General features: G+C 47.2%; 2 protein-coding genes across 3 annotated transcripts; one reads left to right on the forward strand and one right to left on the reverse strand.

The window, feature by feature from the left end:
* The first annotated feature begins 6,776 nt into the window (after positions 1 to 6,776).
* Positions 6,777 to 14,605, forward strand: LOC120687632. Of its 2 annotated transcripts, none has more exons than XM_039969663.1 (7): positions 6,777 to 7,403; positions 10,114 to 10,909; positions 10,999 to 11,136; positions 12,292 to 12,366; positions 12,475 to 12,540; positions 13,846 to 13,884; positions 14,177 to 14,605. In XM_039969663.1, exons 1-7 carry the CDS (start codon positions 6,991 to 6,993, stop codon positions 14,348 to 14,350), a joined length of 1,701 nt encoding a protein of 566 aa, XP_039825597.1. In that variant the 5' UTR covers positions 6,777 to 6,990; the 3' UTR covers positions 14,351 to 14,605. The 2 variants fall into 2 exon arrangements, with proteins under 2 accessions (XP_039825597.1, XP_039825606.1); XM_039969672.1 differs by having other exon boundaries at positions 6,779 to 7,403; positions 10,114 to 10,891.
* A 3,240-nt stretch (positions 14,606 to 17,845) lies between these two features.
* Positions 17,846 to 20,991, reverse strand: LOC120687648 (pentatricopeptide repeat-containing protein At1g73710-like). Its single transcript, XM_039969681.1, has one exon. It carries the CDS (start codon positions 20,908 to 20,910, stop codon positions 18,181 to 18,183), a length of 2,730 nt encoding a protein of 909 aa, XP_039825615.1. The 5' UTR covers positions 20,911 to 20,991; the 3' UTR covers positions 17,846 to 18,180.
* Positions 20,992 to 21,023: the final 32 nt, after the last annotated feature.

Consider the following 21,023-nt stretch of genomic DNA (forward strand, 5'->3'; position numbering starts at 1 on the left):
TAATAGAAAATCAGGGCCAGACCGCATGAGGAACAAAGTTTTATCCACACATCCCATTTTAAAACCCTGAGCCAGCAAAAATGTTTTCAGTCTATCATACCAAGCTCTAGGTGCCTGTTTCAAACCGTAAAGTGCTTTCTGAAGTTTATAAACACGGTTTGGAAACTTGGGATTTTCTAAACCAGGGGGTTGTTTCACATAAACCTCTTCTTCGATAAAACCATTCAAGAAGGCAGATTTAACGTCCATTTGGAAAACTTTAAAACCCTTAGAAGCAGCAAATGCAAGAAAAATCCGAATCGCTTCCAAACGTGCAACAGGGGCAAAAGTTTCCTCAAAATCAATCCCTTCTTTTTGGCAAAACCCCTTGGCAACAAGACGAGCCTTGTTTCGAACAATCAACCCATCCTCACCCTGCTTGTTTTTGAAAACCCACTTCGTTCCGATGGGATTACAAGCAGGTGGAGGCTCGACTAAAACCCAAACTTGGTTTCTTTCAAAATTTTCAAGTTCCTCATGCATGGCATTGACCCAATTAGAATCAGAAAGAGCGTGTCCAATATCTTTGAGCTCAAAAGAGGCAACAAATGCTGAATGAGCAAAGCCAGCGATACTTGTTACCTTGGATTTGGTGACTCGCTCGTTGAGATCACCTAGCATCTGTTGAGGTGGATGACGACGCTGAATGTGTCGCGGTGCTTCCCTTGTCGAAGTCGCTTCCTCCTCAACCAAATCTGGTGTCACCACAGGTGCAGCTGGTGAAGCCTGAGTCACCTGCTCGATCGGCCCCCGTGAAGTAGATGTAGTCGGATCGGGGCCGTCATCATCATCCGAGCTCGTGGCGGAGGCAACTGGGTCCACAGCACGCGTGGTAGCCTCAGCCTCACCCTCCGCAGCTTCTTCCTCCTCATCTTCAAAGATGGAGGTGCCGAGCTCATCATCTCCTGCAACTTCAAAGACAGAAGAATTGCACGGTGCAGTCTCGTCGAAAGTGACTTCACAAGTCTCTCTGACGATGTTAGAATCAATAATCAGCACACGGTACGCTCTAGAGTGAGAAGCATAACCGAGAAAAATGCAGTCAGACGAGCGAGACTAAAACTTATCAAGATTTCCATCTTTCAGCACAAAGCACCGCCAACCAAAAACTCTGAGATGGTCAACATGGGGCTGGTGTCCAAATCGCAACTCATAAGAAGTCCTGTGCATGAAAGCACGCAAGAAAATGCGGTTGGACACGTAACAAGCGGTGTTAACCGCCTCAGCCCAGTATTTGCGAGGAGTCCTATGCTCATCGAGCATCATCCTCGCCATCTCAACCAGCGTCCGATTCTTCCGCTCTACAACTCCATTCTGCTGTGGAGTGTAGGGAGAAGAATACTGGTGTTCAAGCCCTTGATCACTGCAAAAGGCGTCAAAACGAGCATTTTTGAATTTTGTGCCATTATCACTGCGAATTGCTCGCATGGCCTGGGGTAGCTCGTTTTTCAACCTCAAGATCAAGTCTCGAACAAACTCTAAAGCCTCATCCTTGGTTCTCATGAAAAAGACCCAAGAATAGCAAGAGAAGTCGTCCACGATCACAAGAATGTACCACTTCCCACCAACAGACATCACCCTAGAAGGACCAACTGTGTCCATGTGTAGCAACTCTCCAGGGTGAGCGGTCATCACCTGATTAACAAGCGGGTGTGAAGTAGCAATCATCTTCCCGTGGAGACACGGATGGCAAACAAGGTCCTTTTCAAACTTCAATTTTGGCAATCCTCGGATCAGGCCAAATGAGTTCAGTCTTGACAACAAATCGAAGATCAAATGTCCAAGTCTCCTATGCCACTTCCACAAATCAGAAGAAGGACCAGCCAACAAGCAATGAGAAGGGCCAAGAGGAGTTCCAGAGAAGTCAACCAAGAAAACCCGATCGCGAGGTGTAATCCGGCAAACCAAATCTCTTCTGGAATCCAAAACACGCGAACAACCCTCCTTGAAGCGAACCTCAAACCCCTCATCAAGAAGTTGCGAAACAAATAGCAAATTGAACCCAAGGTTCGAAACCAAAGCAACCTCTCTCAGGGTAAAGCGATCAGAAACTCGAACAGCGCCAAGTCCACGTACCTTTCCTCTTCCATTATCCCCGAACACAATGTACTCCTTTGAGCGCATCGGGTTGAGACTGGAGAACCATTTGTCATTCCCGGTCATATGGCGCGAACAACCGGAGTTCATGATCCACCTGTTCTCCAAGCCTCCGACCTGCACATCAGTATTGAGACAAAGGGTGAGCAAATGTCTCAACACTGGGGTTAGTAAAGTGAGAAGCAAACCAGTGTCGAGCCATTTGCTCTACAGAAAGGTTAGCAAAACCAGGCAAAGCGTATCCCCCGTCCCGTCTACCACGTGACTGACGAACACCACCGCGAGGAAAGCGTGGAGCATCGAAACCTCCTCCAAAACCTCGGTCCCGTGGTCCATAGCCGTACTGAAAACGACCAGAAGCACGACTGGCAAAGCGACCACCTGCTGGAGCACGGTAACCACCACCGTCTCCCTGACCTCCACCTACACGGCGCGCACTAGCAACTTGCCTTCCATCACGCCGAGGAGGACCATGCACCCGAGTAGAGTACATGTCTGTGTTCCGTCTCTCCTGCTCACACCTCACAGCCCACTTCCTTTTGAAGCAAAACTCCTCCAGGTGACCTTCCCTGTCACAGTACTCGCAGTGGTACCTCACCTCACGCTTGGGAGGTGGAGGCCTAGCCTGCGGACGGGGAGAAGCAGCCCTCTTCTTCTGGGCAACCTGAGCTACGGCTGCAGGGAGCGTGTCGAGGGGATTCCTCAGCTCATGGGGCTTTGGAACCCAAACCTGCTTCTGTGGTGGTGCTTTTTGTGGTTCTTTCAGCACACCATCCACGGGGTCAACAAGCGAAGGCTGCGTGCTCGTGCTAGCAGTGTTTAAAGCACTTGGAGCTCCAGCAGCCTTGCCAATCTTACCATATAACCTGTCAAAGTCTGACTTCGTGTAGGTGTAACCGACCCCAAAACCATCACCACGCTTGAACTGCTTAATCATCATATCCAACTGCAGCTCACTAGCAGAAACCCAACTAAGAATCGCCCTAAGATAGGTATTCTCATTCTCCAAGTTGGCTTTCTCTACCGCAAGATTATCCAAATCAGGGATCAAACCAGGACAAACAGAGCAGTCAATAGGTGGGCTAGACTCCACGACCTTAGTCTTCCCCCAAAGACTTAATCAAGATGTTCTTCTCATCTAGCTCCGACCTAAGCGTGGGACAAAGCTTGCAAGCACCAAACAGAACTGGCCTAGACTTCATCTCCTCTAGCTCGCACACAACAGTAGCAAACTTGGACTGCAACGAAGCTAGATCGGACTTAAAGATAGGACACTCATCACATTCAAGCACATCGCTAACAATAGGAGCGTCCTTAACCAGTTCTAGTTCATGCTTGGCCTTAGCGAGCTCATGAGACACGTCAGCAAGCGAAGTCTTAGCAACATCTAAGTTCACGACGTTCTCATCATGCTTGGCACGGAGAGCAACAAGATCATTCATGTGAGATATGCAACCAGCGCACTCATCCTCACTAGATTTCTCACTAGCACAAGCCAGCTCAGCCCTAAGCTTTTTACGCTATCTAGCTGCTTCCTTAAGCAGCCTTTTCTGGTTTTAGAGAGCGGCGTACAACTCCCTAACCTCTGTATCTATCAGGTCGATCGTGGAGTTTACCTCTGAATCACTCTCGGATCCAGGAGAAGAGTCGGCGTGCGTCGGTGTAGCATGTCCACCTGAAGACGCATGTGCACCATCGGCTTCGCCCGCCATGGTGCAGATGAAGCTGGTGGCTTCCTTGTCCCGCTTCTTCTTCTTCTTGTCGTCGTCGTCGGAGGTCGGTGAAGAAGAGCGGTCGGTGTCGGAGCTCTTGTCGAGGTCGCTGAGCTGCGCCAGGAAGGCCTTCTCCTACTTCTTGGCCTTGCACTGGAAGCGCTTCTTGAGCGACTCCTTGTCGAAGCGTCCTCCCCGGTCACGACTGCGGTGCTTGTGGCGCCGACGCTCCTTGTTGGAGCCTCCCTCGTCACGGTTGCGGTGGCGGTAGTAGTCGAAGTGGTTGTTCTGGCCACCGCTGGACTTCTTAGGGCAATCGGCGATGAAGTGGTTCAGATCGCCGCAGTTGTAGCACCCGGGGTTCTTCTTCCTCTGCCTGTTGTGGTAGACGCGTTGGAACTTGCTGATGAGGAGGCACAAGTCGTCGTCGTCTAGCGTCTCCAGCTGCTCATCTGTAACAGAAGGCAAAGAGGGAAGAGAAAAGCCAAGAGCAGAGTTAGCGTTAGAGCTCGATCCACCTGGGCCAGTCACCAGAGCGATGCTCTTGGAAGGAGGGGCACCATTGAGCTTGGCTCGTGTCTGGTTATCCACCTCTGTGGCCTTGAGCTTGCTAAAAAGCTCGTTCACAGTCAGAGTCTCATAGCCAGCAGACTCAATGATCATGTTCACCTTGAGATCCCACACAGAGCGGTCAAGTGTGTAGAGCAGCTTGAGGGCCTTCTCATGCTCTGTGTACTCAAGGGCATCAGCAGATCCATTCGCATTGACTTTGTTCACAATCGATTGAAACCGACTGAACATATCGCCAATGCTCTCACCCGGCCCCTATGTGAAGTTCTCGTATTCACGCCGGTGAGTCTCGAACAGTCTGGCCTTCACCTGAGGTGTGCCCTCGTGGTAGTTCTCAAGGCACGTCCAAACTTTGTGGGCTTCCTGAAAACCCTGGACGCGTGAAAACTCCGCACGAGAAACGTCAGCGAACAAGACATTGACAGCCTTGGCGTTGGCCTCGTGCTCGGACACCTGAAGAGGTGTGGTCCGAACGGCAAGAACCTCGTAAGCCTGGTACCTGGTAATCTCCCAAACCTCGACTCCCATGCTTTGCAAGAAGGCTCGCATACGCACCTTTCAATAAGCATAGTCCTCGCCGGCAAACACAGGGATCTTACCAAGACTCGTCATGGTCGACAAGTGGTTTTCAAACCGGTTAAGGTACTGAAAACCTCAACCAAACTCTGATATCAATTGAGGGACGAAACTGGCGACCAGAGGGGGGGTGAATGGGAGCCGATCAAAATTTCTCTCGAAATCGATCCGTCGGCCTATATCCCAAAATTCACCACAAGCCCTCAACCTAGGGTATGAGAGAATAGCTATGGACTAGCTATCTCACAGCAAAATACCCTAGGAAACTTCACGGAAGCAAAACGAGTCGAATCGCAGAACTGAACTGCAGAGACCGGTCAAACCGCTTCAGGGCACCGGTCAGACCGTTCGGACCGGTCAGACCGGTTATCAACACCGGTCAGACCGGTTGCACCCAGACAGCCCGTGAACCAGTCTTCAAAAGTTGAATCTCGAGCAAACGAAGTCCAAATCCAACGAAACTTGGGGGGTACCTTTACACCTGTCCCGTGAACATATCCCCAAGAGATCTCTACCAAAAGATAAAAGGATCTTGAGAATTCAGGGGAAGATCAAAGTGGATTGGGGTTTTCTCAAGAACACAAAAATTCCAATTCGTGAGAACTCACGATTCCAGGGGGTTTGCACTAGGCTAGATGCATAGGAATCGTCCCAAAGAGTTCGGCAAAACACGAATCCAAGGGCTCGATTCCCCTAAACACGAAGCATCCCAAAAGAGGAGAAATCATACCCAAAACGCAAGAGAGGAAGGGGAGGACGAATACTCAGAACACATAGATGATCTCAACAAGATTTCATTCATAAATTTCAGAGAAATTCACCTATACAAAGCTAGAGCCATCCGCCCATCATCCTACCCACTAAAATTGAGAGATTAGCTAAACCCTAACCCTCTTTTGCGTTGGAATCCTTGGCCCTAACCTGGAGCAGGGGCAGGGAAAAGGAAAAACGAAGAGAATACAAAAAGACTCAAGAGACTCAACCAGCCACTGGCTAGTGGGGGTATTTATACCCAGCTGCTGCAGCCAGACCGGTCAGACCGGTCGGGTATGCAGCAGCCCGCTGTACAGACTCAATCGACGGCGGAGTTTCTTTCTTCGACTCGAAGTCTTTGCTGCGATGCCGCCACGTCGACGAAGTTCCGGTCCGCGGTTTTGGAGGGTCCGTAAAACCCGGGTAGGTGGCCGGTTTTGAGAAAACCGCCAAAACTCCTCGCGCGGGAAGATTCCCGCCTCCACGCCGTGGCCCTAGACGCCGTTCCCGCCTCGGCCTTCTGACGGCCCTAGACGCCGCCCGACGCCCGTCATCTCCTACCCCGCAGCGAGGCCCTAGACGCCGTCGACGCCCGTCGCCTCCGTCAGTCCCGAGACCGACGCCCGTGCCTCCACGACTTGGCGTCTTCAACCACTGTCCGCCTGCTTGGTTTTGTGGCGCAAACCAAGAAACCCGTCTTCCGTCGCCGCTTGCGCCCTCGATCCAGGAATGGACGCCACAGCTACCGCCCGGCCCAAGCTCCTCCACGGCAACTCTCCGTCGACACTCGACGCCCGTGTACCTGCAATCCAAAGACCATGCGCACGATCACACCGCACAGTTGACAATTCACTCATCACAAGCAGGATAGAGTACTCTCGTTCCTCACCAGCCCCTGGTCGAAAAGGATAGACACGTCCAAAGCCAAAAGACAGGGACTCTTCCACAGTAGCCCTCCCTGGTCCCTGCTAGGTAGGCCACCTGACGTCACCGCGACGCAGCCATCCATTCCTCCTTTAAAAAGCTAGCCTCAGACTCCCAGCCCACAAGCTCTGCTCCGTCCTCTCCCATCACCTCCGCTCCACGCACGGCCAAATTCCTTCTCCCACACCTCTCCTCGATCCACCTATCGATCTCCCCCACCACTAGCTGATCTATCAGAGGCGGAGCTCGATCAGCTCGTCAGCCATAGCCTGCCGCACGAGCTGCTGGTAGCTAGCTGCCGTGCCCCGCGCGCGCGCGCATGCGGTGCATGGCGCAGGAGGGCTCCGAGGCCTCCGTCGCCAGCTCGCCGCCGCCGCCCCCGCCGTCGGCCTCCTCGTCGTCGTCCACGTCCTCCGCCGCGGCCGCGGCCTCCTGGTGGCGCGACAATATGCACCCGGCGGCATACGGCGCCTGGCCGCCCGCGCCCGCGGCGGCGCGCTGGCCCCTGATGGCGCCGGCGCCCGCGCGCGCGCAGCAGCACCACGGCCGGACCACGACGTCCTCCGGCGGCGCCGACGACGACCTCTCGGCCTCCAACGCCACCATGACGTCCTTCACCAACACCTCCACCACCAACCACTCCGGCCTCAGCATGGACTCCTCCGTCCCCGGCGCCGAGGCCGCCGCCGCCGCCGTCGCTGCCGAGAGCCACCTCTGGAACCAAGTCCTCATGTGAGTACGACACGACACGCGCGCACAAACGTATATATATATATCCGTATACTCTCGCATATATACACGCATGTATTGTATGTATGTGCCCACGAACACATGCATGTCGAGATCAATAATACTACAAAGATTTGCATATTCGATTCGGAGGAGGAGGGGGGTGATGAAAAGACGGCATGCGTCCACTACCCTTTGTCCGAACGCCTCCAAAGCGGCCTCACTTTGCCTAGATTCTAGCATCTAATTTCCCGAATAATCTTTGCGCATGTCTAGCAAGCTAGTGACACCGATTTTGTTTACGATTAATCACTACTGGAAAACAAGCCAAAGGTTCAGGCCAAAAGTACCAGCTCATGTTGCAACCGGTACTGATACTAGACATTGGTACCGGTTGTAACAATAGCCGGTACTTTTGGCATGCGCCAAGCGCCGAAAAGTTGCGCCGCGTCAGAAACCGGTACCAATTCAATATCAAAGGTACCGGTTAATATCATGAGCCGGTTCCAATTAGACTATGCATGAATGGCACCGGGTAATGGCACGACCCGGTGCTTTTAGAGCAGACATTAGCACCGGGTAAAGCCATGACCCGATGCCAATGCATGCATTAGGTACCAGTGCTCCCAACTCGCGAAATTTTAAAGTCTCTCACTGTCGGCACCTGATGAGCTCTCATCTCTCTCCCCGGTCACTCTCTCTCCTTCCTCCCTCTCTCTCCCACGCACGCCGCCCCTCCTTGCTCCGACCCCTCCCCTCTCCGCCCCCTCCCCTCCTCCCTGCACCGGCGAGCACCTGCGCCGCCTCCTGGAGTTCGCCGCCGCGCACGGGCCGGCGGCGGAGGGGCAGGGCCAAGGAGCGGCCTACCCCCGACGGCGGAGCGGCGGGCCTCCCCTACTCCCTCCACGCACGGCCGATGACCTCTTCGCACACGGCCACATCCTCCCGCCGCCGTGGTGGAGCGTGAGGGCCGCACCGCGAGCGCGAGGGCCGTGGTGCAGGTAGCCCGTTCGGCGCAGAAGCACAGGGCGCACCCGTCGGCGGCGACCGTCTAGGCGGCCTCCCCGACCGGGTCCTCCTCCGGGTCGTGTCGCACCTCAAGGCGTGGGAGGCGTGGGAGCGGCGCTCAGGAGCCGGCCGCCACCGCCGCCATGGGGCGCGAGGAGCATGCGCGTGGCCGCTGCGGTGGCCAAGGGAGGAGCGGGCCCAAGTGCGGCAGCAGGAGCGGCGACGGCCAAGGGAGGAGGGCGGATCTCGGCGGCAGAGCTCCGGGCCCGAGCGCGGCAGCAGGAGCGGTGGCCACGAGCGGCTCGGAGTGCGGCAGCAGGAGCGGCGACGAACAAGGGAGGAGCGGGCCCGAGCGCGGCAGCAGGAGCGGCGACGGCCAAGGGAGGAGGGCGGATATCGGCGGCCAAGGGAGGAGGGCGGATATCGGCGGCCAAGGGAGGAGGGCGGATCTCGGCGGCGGAGCTCCGGGCCCGAGCGCGGCAGCAGGAGCGGCGGCCACGAGCGGCTCGGAGCGCGGCAGCAAGAGCGGCCACGGAGACGAGGTGAAGCTCCGGGCCCGAGCGCCGGCAGCAGGAGCTCGGGGCCGAGCGCCGGCAGCAGGATGCCTGCTTTTATTTTTTTGTTTGCCAAAAATGCTTTGGTACCGGTTGGTCTTTCCAACCGGTACCAATGGATGTCTAAGGCATCGGGTGAAAAACCCGGTGTCCTAGACTAAGGCCTATGGTCTCGGTTTGAGGGTACCGATTGTAAAACCGGTGTCTAAGCACATCTTCAACCGGTGCCTAAGGCGTCGTTTCTAGTAGTGAATCTCGCTTAATTCCGAGCTAGCAACAAGCTACTAGATTGCTGAAAGAATTTGAACAAAGCAGAACAAGAATAGTATGTGCTGCAAAGTTGTGCAGTAGTAGCTTGTGCACTTGTGCAGTAGTAGCTTCTAGTGGCAGGCAGGCCAGCTAGCTAGGGGAAATTAAAAGAAATCATATGTACAATAAAGCACAAGGATCAGGAACCAAAGCAAAGGGAGAAAGGGGGCTGCTTTCCGGTTTCGAAACGGCGCGATATAGAGGGGAAAGGGGCTACGTGTGTACCACATAAGTATTGTGATTCTCTGGCTACAAAGGTTCTTGGCTCGCTTGTAGCATAGCCACCTCTTGCCGGCTAGGTTCTTGCTGCAAAGTGTTAGCAAGCTAGACTTGCATATATGCAAGTCCACTGGGGTTGGAATTAGCACACAGATATCCCATACTTATTAACAGCAGTGAGATTGCTTGGAATAGAATTTCTTCTTTGATGGACATGCATGTATGTTAAAGTTGTTGCCACCTAGGGTTGGGTAGAAGTAGTAGAACCTAGCTAGATAACAATGCCAAACTAGCTAAATATATATAATAGCCATTAATTATTTTTTGTGAAGATAGAAGCAACTAATAACTAATTAAGATATGTTTGGTACGGATCACCAAAAAAGTGGAACCATATCAAGCATCCGTGTTATTAGTACTTTAATCCAATTCCCAAAGTTGATCTCTCTTCGGCTATGCGTTCATTCTCCACATGTACTTCACTTGGAGCAAAGTTTTTCGTCTACTTTAATCGATTGCACAATGATAGATGAACATCAATGCTAAATTATTAGCTCTCATAAGGGTTGTTCGGTGCAATCAGTGCAACTTGTGTTTCACCTTTTGCACCCTCTCCTCATCAGGGGCGCCGGCGGCGAGGTCGGGAGGAGCATGCAGGCCGTGCACGACGCCCATGACGACAGCGAGAACTTCCTCGAGCTGCTCAACTCGAGGACGCTCGCGCCGGAGCTCTTCGCCGAGCCGCCGGCTTGCGACTACCTCAAGAAGATGGAGTACGGCAGCAGCCACGGCGGCGGCGGATGGCCGGACCACCAGTTCACGGCAGCCGCGCTGGAGAAGCACCTGAGCTCCGCCGGCTACGGCGCCGCGCTCGCGCACCAGCACCAGCACCACCACCACGCGGCGGCCGGCGCGCCGGAGCGGCTCACGGCGAACCTGTCCGACCTCGTGAGCAACTGGTCCATCGCGCCTCCCAACCCGTGCCTCGGCGACGCGCAGCATCGTGCCGGCGCCGGCGCGGAATGCGATAACGCCGCCGTGGCCGGCTTGGGCCACGGCGGCGCCAAGGCCGGCTTGTTCCTGGACTCGGGCGGCCTCTGCAAGCACGAGATGGGCGGCCACGGCGCGATGCTGCAGGAAGCAGCGGGCGGCGCCGGCGGCCAGCAGGAGTTCCTCCGGCCCGCGGGGTACAGCTCCATGCTCGGGCTCAGCAGCAGCAGGATGTACGGCTCCGGCCCCGCCATGGACGTGCCGTGGGGCAACAATGCCGGAGCGGCGAGGAGCCTGTCGGACCTGATATCCTTCGGCGGAGCGCCGCTGGGAAAGCCGGAGCAGCCGGCGGCCTCAGCGCCGAAGGCGCAGGCGGAGTACAAGAAGCAAGGGCAGGAGATCTCGTCGCCGGTAAGATCGACGATCGACGTACGTACAGCTATATATAATGCAAGTGACGACATGCGTGCCCGAGCAATCCGCTGATCGATCGATCTGAGTACCTGTCGTTCCTTCAGGCGAAGACGAGTAGCGGCGGCGGCAGCAAGGGGAGCTCGGAGGGGAAGAAGAAGAGATCAGATGAGCAGCAGGGGTCTGATGGGAACACCAAGAAGTCCAAGAATGAGGCCTCCTCGCCCACGTCGTCTTCTGTCAAGGTACACACGCGTAGCAAGCTACTACTATGTCTACACTGGGCATGCAACCATGCAGGTCTTGTTGTCCATTTAATTGACACGTGCATATATCTTCCTATATATACATAACTAAGCGTATAGCCCGCGCATTTGCGCGGCTAGTATTAAAAATTCAAAAATTTGCATGTCATTGTATCCTTATTTAAAAGTTATACTATTTTTTTTACCATACATCATCCTGTTCATTATCGTAAATTATGCCTTATTGTTGATTAAAACAATTCAACTATGATCTACCTATAATAACATTTGATTTGTTGAGTTTTAATAATATTATGCAGATAATTATTCTTATTTTCATTTTATTTTGATTGATTGTTGTTAGCTTTAGTTTATATTAATAGTATATATTTGTAACTGATACATATCTAAATGGTATTTTATATTTAATTTTTTATAATGGCATTGGTAGGTGATTTTTAATTAGGCACAGGGGTATTTTAGGCTAATTTTTATCATAATGGCAGTGGTGGGTAATTTTTTTTTTCCAATTAATGTGGGAATTTCTAGACCTTGAGAGCGAATGTGGAGGCTCCGTTTGTTGGCTAAATAATAAGATAATAGATTACATATATTTTGGACCGAGTGATCGAAACTCACTTGTGTGGTCCTTAAACTTGTCTCATGCTCTCATCAATCGCCCACCCACTCCCTTGACCACTAAAAGGCGAACTCCGGAAATGTATACCTATATATCCCTAACCTTGCTAATTGATGCTCAAGGTCCAAATCAGTCTTTTGGATTTTTCTAGAATTTGACTAGATCTGATCCATACGGATATCTTTGACAGGAAACAGATTTTTCCAAGGAAATTAAGCTTATCTTGATCCAGATATGATCCTGCTATCAGTTTTATGTATTGTTTGCTCTTCTTGAATGCAAGCAACTGCAATTAGAGTCGTCGGAACAAAATCTAGTTATTACTAAAATTATTAGTATGTGATTCATCAAAGAGCTCGGTTTTTATAGTACTAACTGATTAGACTAGGACACTAGGGGGTAACACATTATTAAACTAGCTCGAATGCCAGAGTTAACATTATATAATGTTCAAGCGAGATACTCACAATCTATCATATTATTGGTCGAGATGTTGATGTTGCTTAGTTTAACAGGCATCGCAGGTGCCGAAAGTGAAGTTAGGAGACAAGATCACTGCACTGCAACAGATCGTTTCACCATTTGGAAAGGTATGCACGATCTCGTACTGCGTGCATGGGTAATTGGATTGTTAGTTCTTCTCTATATATTGACAATGTTGATCTGTTACAACCTCCTATTATGTGTATACGTCTCAGACTGATACGGCATCAGTTCTGTACGAGGCGATAAATTACATCAAGTGGCTGCATGAACAAGTGCAGGTAACAACTTTGACTCTACTTCATATTTAACTTGGTTCTCTTAATTATTGATCTTTTTTTTTCAAATAGCTTCTATTTCTAATAATCCCTGGGAGTTATAGAAAGATACATCGTGATTGTTTATTTTTAGAAATTTATCTTCTGTAATCCAGGGATTGTTCACGATCTATCTTTCTACAGACTAACTTTTTCCCAGGAATTATTCACTGAATATTTACTTTTTAAAAATTGTTTTCTACACCAGTAGCCCAAGTCTTTTTTGGTACTACTATCCCTTTTTAGTGCATGTATACGTTGCTTAAAGACTTCAATCAACTAGGCGTATAGCCCGCGCATTTGCGCGGCTAGTATTGAAAATTAAAAAATTTGCATGTCGTTGTATTCTTACTTAAAGGTTATACTATTTTTTTTACCATACATTATCCTGTTCATTATCGTAAATTATGTCTTATTGTTGCTTAAAACAATTCAACTATGATCTACCTATAATAACAATTTGATTTGTTGAGCTTTAATAATATTATGCAGATAATTATTCTTATTTTCATTTTATTTTGATTGATTGTTGTTAGTTTTTGTTTTTAATAATAGTATATATTTGTAAATGATACATAGCTAAATGATATTTTATATTTAATTTTTTATAATGGCATTGGTGGGTGATTTTTAATTAGACATAGGGTATTTTAGACTATTTTTTATCGTAATGGCAGTGGTGGGTAATTTTTATTTTTCTATTTTTTCCGATTAATGTGGAAATTTATAGGCTTTGAGAGCGAACGTAGAGGCTCCATTTGTTGGCCAAATAATAAGATAATAGATGAGAAAGGGTGTCAAAGCTTTCAGTCATCGGCAATTTTTTGTGATGGAGAGACTTTTACAATCTTTTTATGACCTACATATGACCAGTGCCATTATTGATTGGCAAAAAGGATGTTTTTAAAAGGGCCCAAATTTTGCTCGGTAAAGCCAGTCCTTAAGATCAGGGAGGGCCTGGAATAACGATATGATGCAACGCGGCCAACCACCAGAAGACACGTGCCCTACCTCCAAAGCCTATGTCGACTCATACCCTTCCTAGTGGGCCCCAGCAAGTTACGCTTTGCTCGTATTTTGCACAACATGGATGTTAGTAGTGCTCCTACTTTTGTGTAATGGAATGCATGGTCATGGCCCCCTTATACCCCCTTTGGCAGTTTGGCTCTATCACTTCATGATATAAAACGAGGAATACTTTCTCTGAATCGCATTGTGCGTTTTGGGAGTTTTTTTGAACTGACTCCCTCCTTCTGGTGTTTGTTGCAGTTGCTGAGTGATCCGTACATGAAGACAAGTAGTAGCAAGGTACAATACTAATTAAAGATGCATGCCTCTTTTCCACTGTTGAGTTGTATAGTAAAAAATTCGGTGACAAATCACCTTAAAATGGGCGATTACGTATGTGATAAAATATAGTTGTTATATTGGCATTTTATAGCATAGAAAGTTACTATATATGTAACATGTGTTGCAAGTTTGGAACTATTGGAATTTTACCGTAAGCCGGAAATATTCCTACGTCGAAACTTTTTCTTAAAGAATTTGCAAGTGACCATTATTAAATTATGCTCTAACGATCATCACACTATTTTATCAGGACTACAATGCATGGGGAGGGTTGGATAGGAAGGAGAAGTCGGAAGCTGAGATGGACCTGCGAAGTAGAGGCCTATGCTTGGTACCTGTCTCATGCACGCCCCAAGTGTACAGGGAGGATAACAATGGCCCGGACTACTGGACGCCCCCGTATAGAAGCTGCTTATACCGATGAATTGACTAGTAACTATTGGTATTCGATTGGTTACCTTAATAATTTGTGGTGAATATACATATGTTAAAGGAGACAAATCATGATTAGCTGCATGAGTTAATTTAAATTAAAACCCTGATGTTCTTAATTAGAGGCTTCTGACATTAATCTCATCAGCATTATTGGTATTGATGTATTAATTCTTTTGTACTCCAAGGAGAGAGAGAGATGTTATCACCTATTCACCTTGGTATGATTCAGTTTTGGCTAAGCTAATTCCTTATCATAATGGTTAGTCCTACCTTTCCCATGCATTTTCCTCCTGCCAATGTGAATTGAAGGTATCGGAAAATGAGTAAAGTCTATATTGCTCCCCTGAACTTGTCACCGAGTTTAAAAAAACTCTTAACTCCAAAATCAAACATTCTACACTCTGAGCTCTTGAAACTGTTTGATTTAACCCCCAAGGACCAAAGCCACCCAGGCTTTGGCCACAGCAAAGCGGTTTTTCTTTTTTTTTTCTCTTTCTCTCTCCCTTCAACTTTCATAGCAAGAAAACAAACAGATAAATGGGTTTAAAAATTATGAATTTTTTATAGAGTTAGAGTAGGTGATAAGGAAACTATTTTAATAATTGCTTTTAGTTGGAATGCAAAAAATTAAAATATTGCTATGGAACATCAGTCAAATAAAATTAACATGATAAACTAAATTGAAATTAAACCATAGATTTCAAATTTGGTAAATTTTGGAGCACGTTTTGAAATTTTTTGTGGAACATGAGTGAAATAAAAAAATTAAGATGGTAAACTAAGTTCAAAATGAACCTTCAGTTTCAAATTTGGTAAATTTTAGAGCACGTTTTGATGCCCTAAAAATTCAATGAAACTTAAATTTTAACCATATTCAAATATTTATATTTCAAAAAATTTTGCATTCCAACTAAAAATAATAGTTAAATAGTTTTCCTATCACCTACTCTACCTCTGTAAAAAATTCATAATTTTTGGACCTATTTAACTATTTTTTCTTACTATGAAAGTTGGAGAGAGAAAAAAGGAGAACCCACACTATTCTGGCGAGAACCAATGTGGATTTGGTCCCCAGGAGGGGGGAGGGGTTAAATCAAATGGATTTAAGAGTTTGAGGTGTAGAATGTCTGGTTTTGTAAGGGGGGCGATATAGACTTTACTATCGGAAAATAGAGTAGGAACAAGCAGTTACCTCGATCTTCCTTTTAACAGGGAGTTATTATAATGTAGCATAACTTTAGATGTTTTATTCGCAATCACAGACAACATTGAAAGCATGTCTTAAAGACATCTTATTAGACAACTTGAAACAAAATGTAAACATAGATATATGCCAAGATCCATTATATTGCAAAGAAAATAATTCAAAATGCCTAATTCATTTGTTATGACCAATGCTGGAAAAGGCATCTTGCTAATAAAAGGCAACAACAACGGCATAAAACTTGAAACAGATGGATTTGCATGGACAAATCTTTTATGAGAGAGGGGGGTAATGGGTTGGTAGAATTATAAATTAGGATCAATATGGAAATTTTAGGCACCTTTTATCCTTTACTAAAAAAATATGTCCGTATATTGCTATGATGAAGCTCATATGTAATATTTTCATGATATAATGCTAAACATGATTTTATAAAAGTGTGATATATTGTGTTCTATGAGAGAGAATAAGCCGGAATAAACTGAAAGCATGCAAGCTGAACAGTAGGGGAACGTTTTCCCTAGGAGTTGCGGGTACTTCTCTTTTCAAAAAGTTCAGAAATATGCGTGTACCAATACCAGTTTGGTTACAGAAATACAAATAAGGGTAAAATTAAAACTGATGGAAGGACCACATAATAAGGGAAGAAACGAAGTTAAGGTGTCATATAAAGAACCTCTGAAAAAGGAGGGCCAAGGAAGGAAGAGATAAGTTAGTAGGGTGATACAAGCAATTTTCTCAAATGCAAGTGCACCATGTGAGTTATTGAACATTTTCCTGCCTTAGCCATAGTATGTCCGAACCACTAAGGTAAAAGAACGCAAGTTTTTCCTGATAACAAAAATAGAAGGGCAAACACATCAATAAACTTTGCTTTCTCCCTCAAAAGAATTGTATTATTATAAAATTATTATATTGAACAATAGCAGCGTCGTGTAACATGTCCTTAAGTAGCCGATATTTCTTTTTCTTTTTTCATCTCGTCGGCTCCATAGGAGAAAAAAAGTTTAGACTTCCTCCTTTCCTGCCCTTACCAAGACGTAATCTGTCTGATGATTACAAAGTAAGCAACTATGGAGTTTAACAATGTGAAATTATGTTGACCATATTTATCTGATGACATCCAAAGATGAAGAAAACAACTACAGAATCTTGCTATTACTAACGGGAGACTTTATAAAGCATCCATCTAAAGCCACCTAAGATCCAAGATGGACACTCTAAAAAATAAGAGATTCTAGAAATTCTCATAAAAAATAGAAACATCTGGCAGTGAATCCGACGACTCTAATCATAATAACTATTGGATCTATTATTTTTTCTAATAAATTATCCACCTCTGCTACTATGAAAATAGACTAAAATAACCCCTAACATATATCTAAATTACCCACCTTTGCTATTATAAAAAATAATCTAAAGTAACTCCCTAATCTTCATGCAAATTATCCACATATGCTATTATAAAAATAATATCAAATAACCCCTAAGTTTGTATGTATCAAATAACCCCTAAGTTTGTATGTAAATTATCTATTTTTGTCATTATTAAAAGTTAAAGAAACATGGTGCCCCTAATATTGTCTAAGTTATATAATTATAACAAAATATTAAAGTGCGCCAATATAAAATTCTAAATTACTATATCTATCATTATTAATATTATTATGTTATTGCTTATATAAAAATAGTACCCATGGTGTGTGTGTGTGTCATGTATGGGGGAAGATATATATAAGAATTCCAATTTTTATGTTGTTCGCATAGCTTAAACAGATGGTTCAATTAAATACATAGCAAATACATATGGACACGGAGGTGTACTACAAAGTAAAAAAATATTGTTACTAATTAAACATATTACAACGAGATCACGATGAGTATGTATCTTTAGAGTATTGTACGTTAAAATATTTAATAGATGAAAAAGAGCATGTGATAGATAATTACAATTATTAACTATAAATTTAATTTTTATATTAATTCTAACTAGCCCATGTGGGGGCACGGTTGATAGGATAGTTTAACAAAATTGAATCCTTGTAAGCATGTATATTGAAAAAATGACCCTCGCCAACTAATAATGTTTGGATTCATCATTACACCATATTATCAACAGAATTTCATTATGACTGTAACTCCAGAAAACAAATCAGACAAACAGGTGATCATGGTAGCATCAGATACCAAGAAATTGACCATAAAGGCAGAAAGTAGTATCAGATACCAACCAGGAAACTGTATTGCCCCTACATATAGTTGTATAAATAAAGCTACGGCTCAGACTCCAGAGTTAAGCTTGTTGTCTAAAAACTTTTTTTCCAGTCAATATGATAATCTAGGTCTTAACAAGCAAACAAGCTAGAATATTTACATCAGAATGTTAACCATACAAAAATACAGAAATATAGCAAACAGTAAGGCTTCGAGGGTTTTAAGCACTATCCTGGTTAGTAATTAGAAATACACACAAATCTTCTATCTGGCATTTTATATCTTGAAGCAAGCCTGACTCACTTCCGATCACCAGGCACTTTAGCTTCAGTTTCAGAACCTAAACACTAAATCAACATTTCCTTGTGAAGTATAAGCTGATCCTAAATATTTGGTACATATCATTTCTTGACTAACTGAACTGCAACATTATTCTTTCCACTTTCTATATATGCAACCAGTGCATTATGTGAAGGCATAAACTCATCAGTTCTGGAGTATTCAAGAAGAGCATTAGTCCTTTGGCCTTCTGATACTCCAGGTTTCCCATAACAAGTTGCCAAATGGATGCAAGTAACTGTATCCGGCTTGAGCCCTAAATTATTCATCTGCATAAACAAACTGAAAGGTTTTTCCACCTTCCCGCAGGAAGCATAGACCTTGAAGCAAACGTTATATGCACATGCATCAATTGTCCACTCAGGCCTCAATAACTGCTCACAAATCTCTAGTGCAGCAGCATGCATGCCAGCTATGGAGAACAAAAATGCAAGAATAGCTTGCTTGGCAGAACTCTTGCCATCATTATATGCTGACTCTAACTGTAAAACTTCTTCTGCTGAAACATGGCCGTTCTGTAGTAGAGAAAAAATCATTCCAAAAGTTGAGGCATCTGGTGGGATGTTAGCCAAAATCATTTCCTGCACTAACTCTGCACAATCTCTAAGGTTGCCCTTGGCCACATAACAAGAGATAACAGCATTGTATGAAGCACAGTCAGATAGTAAGCCTGATTTCTGTAATTCGCATGCAACCTTAATGGACTCACTAAGCAAGCCCATACCCTTGTAAAGGTATACCATGGTAGTGTATGAAACACCATCTGCGTTGCTATTTCTCCTCAGGCTATCAAAGATTTCTTTTGCCTCAGTGACCATCCCCAGATTTGCATAAAGGTTTAGCATGGCATTGGAGGCAATAATGTCAGGGCCGCCATCCATGTTATTCATCCTTGAATACAAATTCTGTGCTTCCTTCCAGCAATTGTATTTGCTGTAGGCTTTAATAAGAGAAGTTAGAACAACCTGGTTTGGAGAGATTCCAGATTCTTCCAACAAATTACTATAGTGCAGTGCTTCCTTAACATTTCCTGTCTCTGCAAACATATCAATCAATAGTCCATAAACAATGACATTTGGCTCAACACCACAGGACTTCATTTCATTGAACAGGCTTATGGCCTCCGGTACCAAACAATGGTGGGAATAACTTCTAATGACAGCAGAGTATGTCTCACACTTCGGTTCAAATCCTGCATCTTTCATTTTACCTAATAGTTTCTTAGCTCTCTGTGGAAATCCACCAACAGAAAACATTTGAATCAAGGAATTATATGTGCACTCATCTGGCGAAACACCATACCCCTCCATGCTCTCAAGCAGAGAAGAAACTCTATCATACTGCTTTGCCCGACCATAAGCCTTTACCATCACATTATACTCGATTATGTCCTTGTTGTTCCCATCTCCTCCTCTAGACAAGAAAATATGCTCGGCTTCTTCCCACAGACCTTTTACTGCAAAAGCATCTATCATGGCAGCAAAATTCTTGGATGAAACCCCTTTACCTCTGCAGTGCCTCTCAAAGAATGTGTTTGCTTCATCAAGCAATCCTAGATCAACATACATCTTGATGACAACAGGCAGGGACTGCTCATGAACAGAACCACCTGAATTCAGAGTCCCTTCAATCACATCTTCTGCTTCACGCACCATCTTCCTCTTACATAGCACCTGCAGCACAATCCTAGAGCTCACAGCATCCACATGTAGCCCTGCCTTCCCAATTTGGCGGTAGTACTTCAGAACTCCATCTAAATCTCCAATTGATGCAAATACAGTCATCATCACATTGTATGTCTTTGTGTCATGATTGATACCCCTAACTACCATGCTGGCAAACAGAGCCTCCGCCTGTGCCGTGTTGCCAGCTAACCCAAATATGTTGATCAATGTGTTGAATGTATACTTGTCTGGCATAACCCCATGAGCCGGCATATCCAGAAACATGTCCAGCGCGTCCTTCAGCCTCCCAGCCTTCCCATACAGATCAATCAGCGTGTTATACGTTGCCACAAGCTTCGGCTTCCTAGGACCTCCATCAATGGCTAGTGCACCAGAAGCAAAGTTGTCGTCACAGATGTCAGCAAGCAAGAACTGCATCGGGCAGTCGGAATCAATCGCGATGCCGTCAAGATCAAGAAAGTCAACCTCGAACCTGCCGTCACACCAATTGCGGAAGAGGGCGAGCGCGTCGGCGTAGCGGCCCTTGTCCTTGAGGACGCGGACGAAGGTGTTCATGGAGACCTCGTCGGGCGCGACGCCCTGGGCGCGCATGTGCCGGAGCAGCAGGAGGGCTCCCCGCGCCAACCCGGCCTTGGCGAGCGCGTCGGCGAGGGCCGCGTAGGCCGGATTGGAGGGCGGGAGGGCCATCCCGAGCCAGACGCGCCGGAGCTCGGCCCACCGGCGCGCGCGGGCGAGGTGGCGGAGGAGGACGGCGTCGTGGACGGGGTTGGGGGCGTACCCGGGGAGCGCGCGCAGGCGATCGAAGAGGTCCAGAGCGCGGCGCCAGAAGCGCTGCCGCGAGAGGAGGGAGGTCTGCTCCCGCGGGGACATGGCGGACAGTGCCTCATCGGAAGGGTGGAGGGCGGAGGCGGCGGGGCTGGGGAAGGAGCTGGAGGGGGTGCTGGAGGAAGAGAGGGAAGGTGGCGGGAGCAGGCGGGGGAGGTGGATACGGGAGGCGGCGGGGGGATGAGGAGGGAAGCGGCCGGAGCGGGCGCCGGCCGTCGGTGCCGCGCCGGCTCCGGTGACGGCGGCGCCGGCGGCCGGCGGGCAGTGGGGAAGGGGAGGCATCGCTTTCGTGGAAAGGAGACGAACTGACGAAGTGACGAGGGGGTTTAAGACGCGTGGGGACCACTTCTCAGAGGGAGAAGCCGTCCTCACTCGGTCTCTCACCGCGTAGACCA

The sequence above is a fragment of the Panicum virgatum genome, chromosome 2K (genome assembly GCF_016808335.1).
Source record: "Panicum virgatum strain AP13 chromosome 2K, P.virgatum_v5, whole genome shotgun sequence".
Lineage (NCBI taxonomy): Eukaryota > Viridiplantae > Streptophyta > Magnoliopsida > Poales > Poaceae > Panicum > Panicum virgatum.

Excerpts from the sequence above, each read along its gene's own strand:
- LOC120687632 (XM_039969663.1), top strand. The coding sequence starts at position 6,991 with ATGCGGTGCATGGCGCAGGAGGGCTCCGAGGCCTCCGTCGCCAGCTCG. Across the intron at positions 11,137-12,291 it reads CCACGTCGTCTTCTGTCAAG|GCATCGCAGGTGCCGAAAGT; the intron begins GTACACACGCGT and ends TTAGTTTAACAG. Across the intron at positions 12,541-13,845 it reads GGCTGCATGAACAAGTGCAG|TTGCTGAGTGATCCGTACAT; the intron begins GTAACAACTTTG and ends TGTTTGTTGCAG.
- LOC120687648 (XM_039969681.1), bottom strand. The coding sequence starts at position 20,910 with ATGCCTCCCCTTCCCCACTGCCCGCCGGCCGCCGGCGCCGCCGTCACC.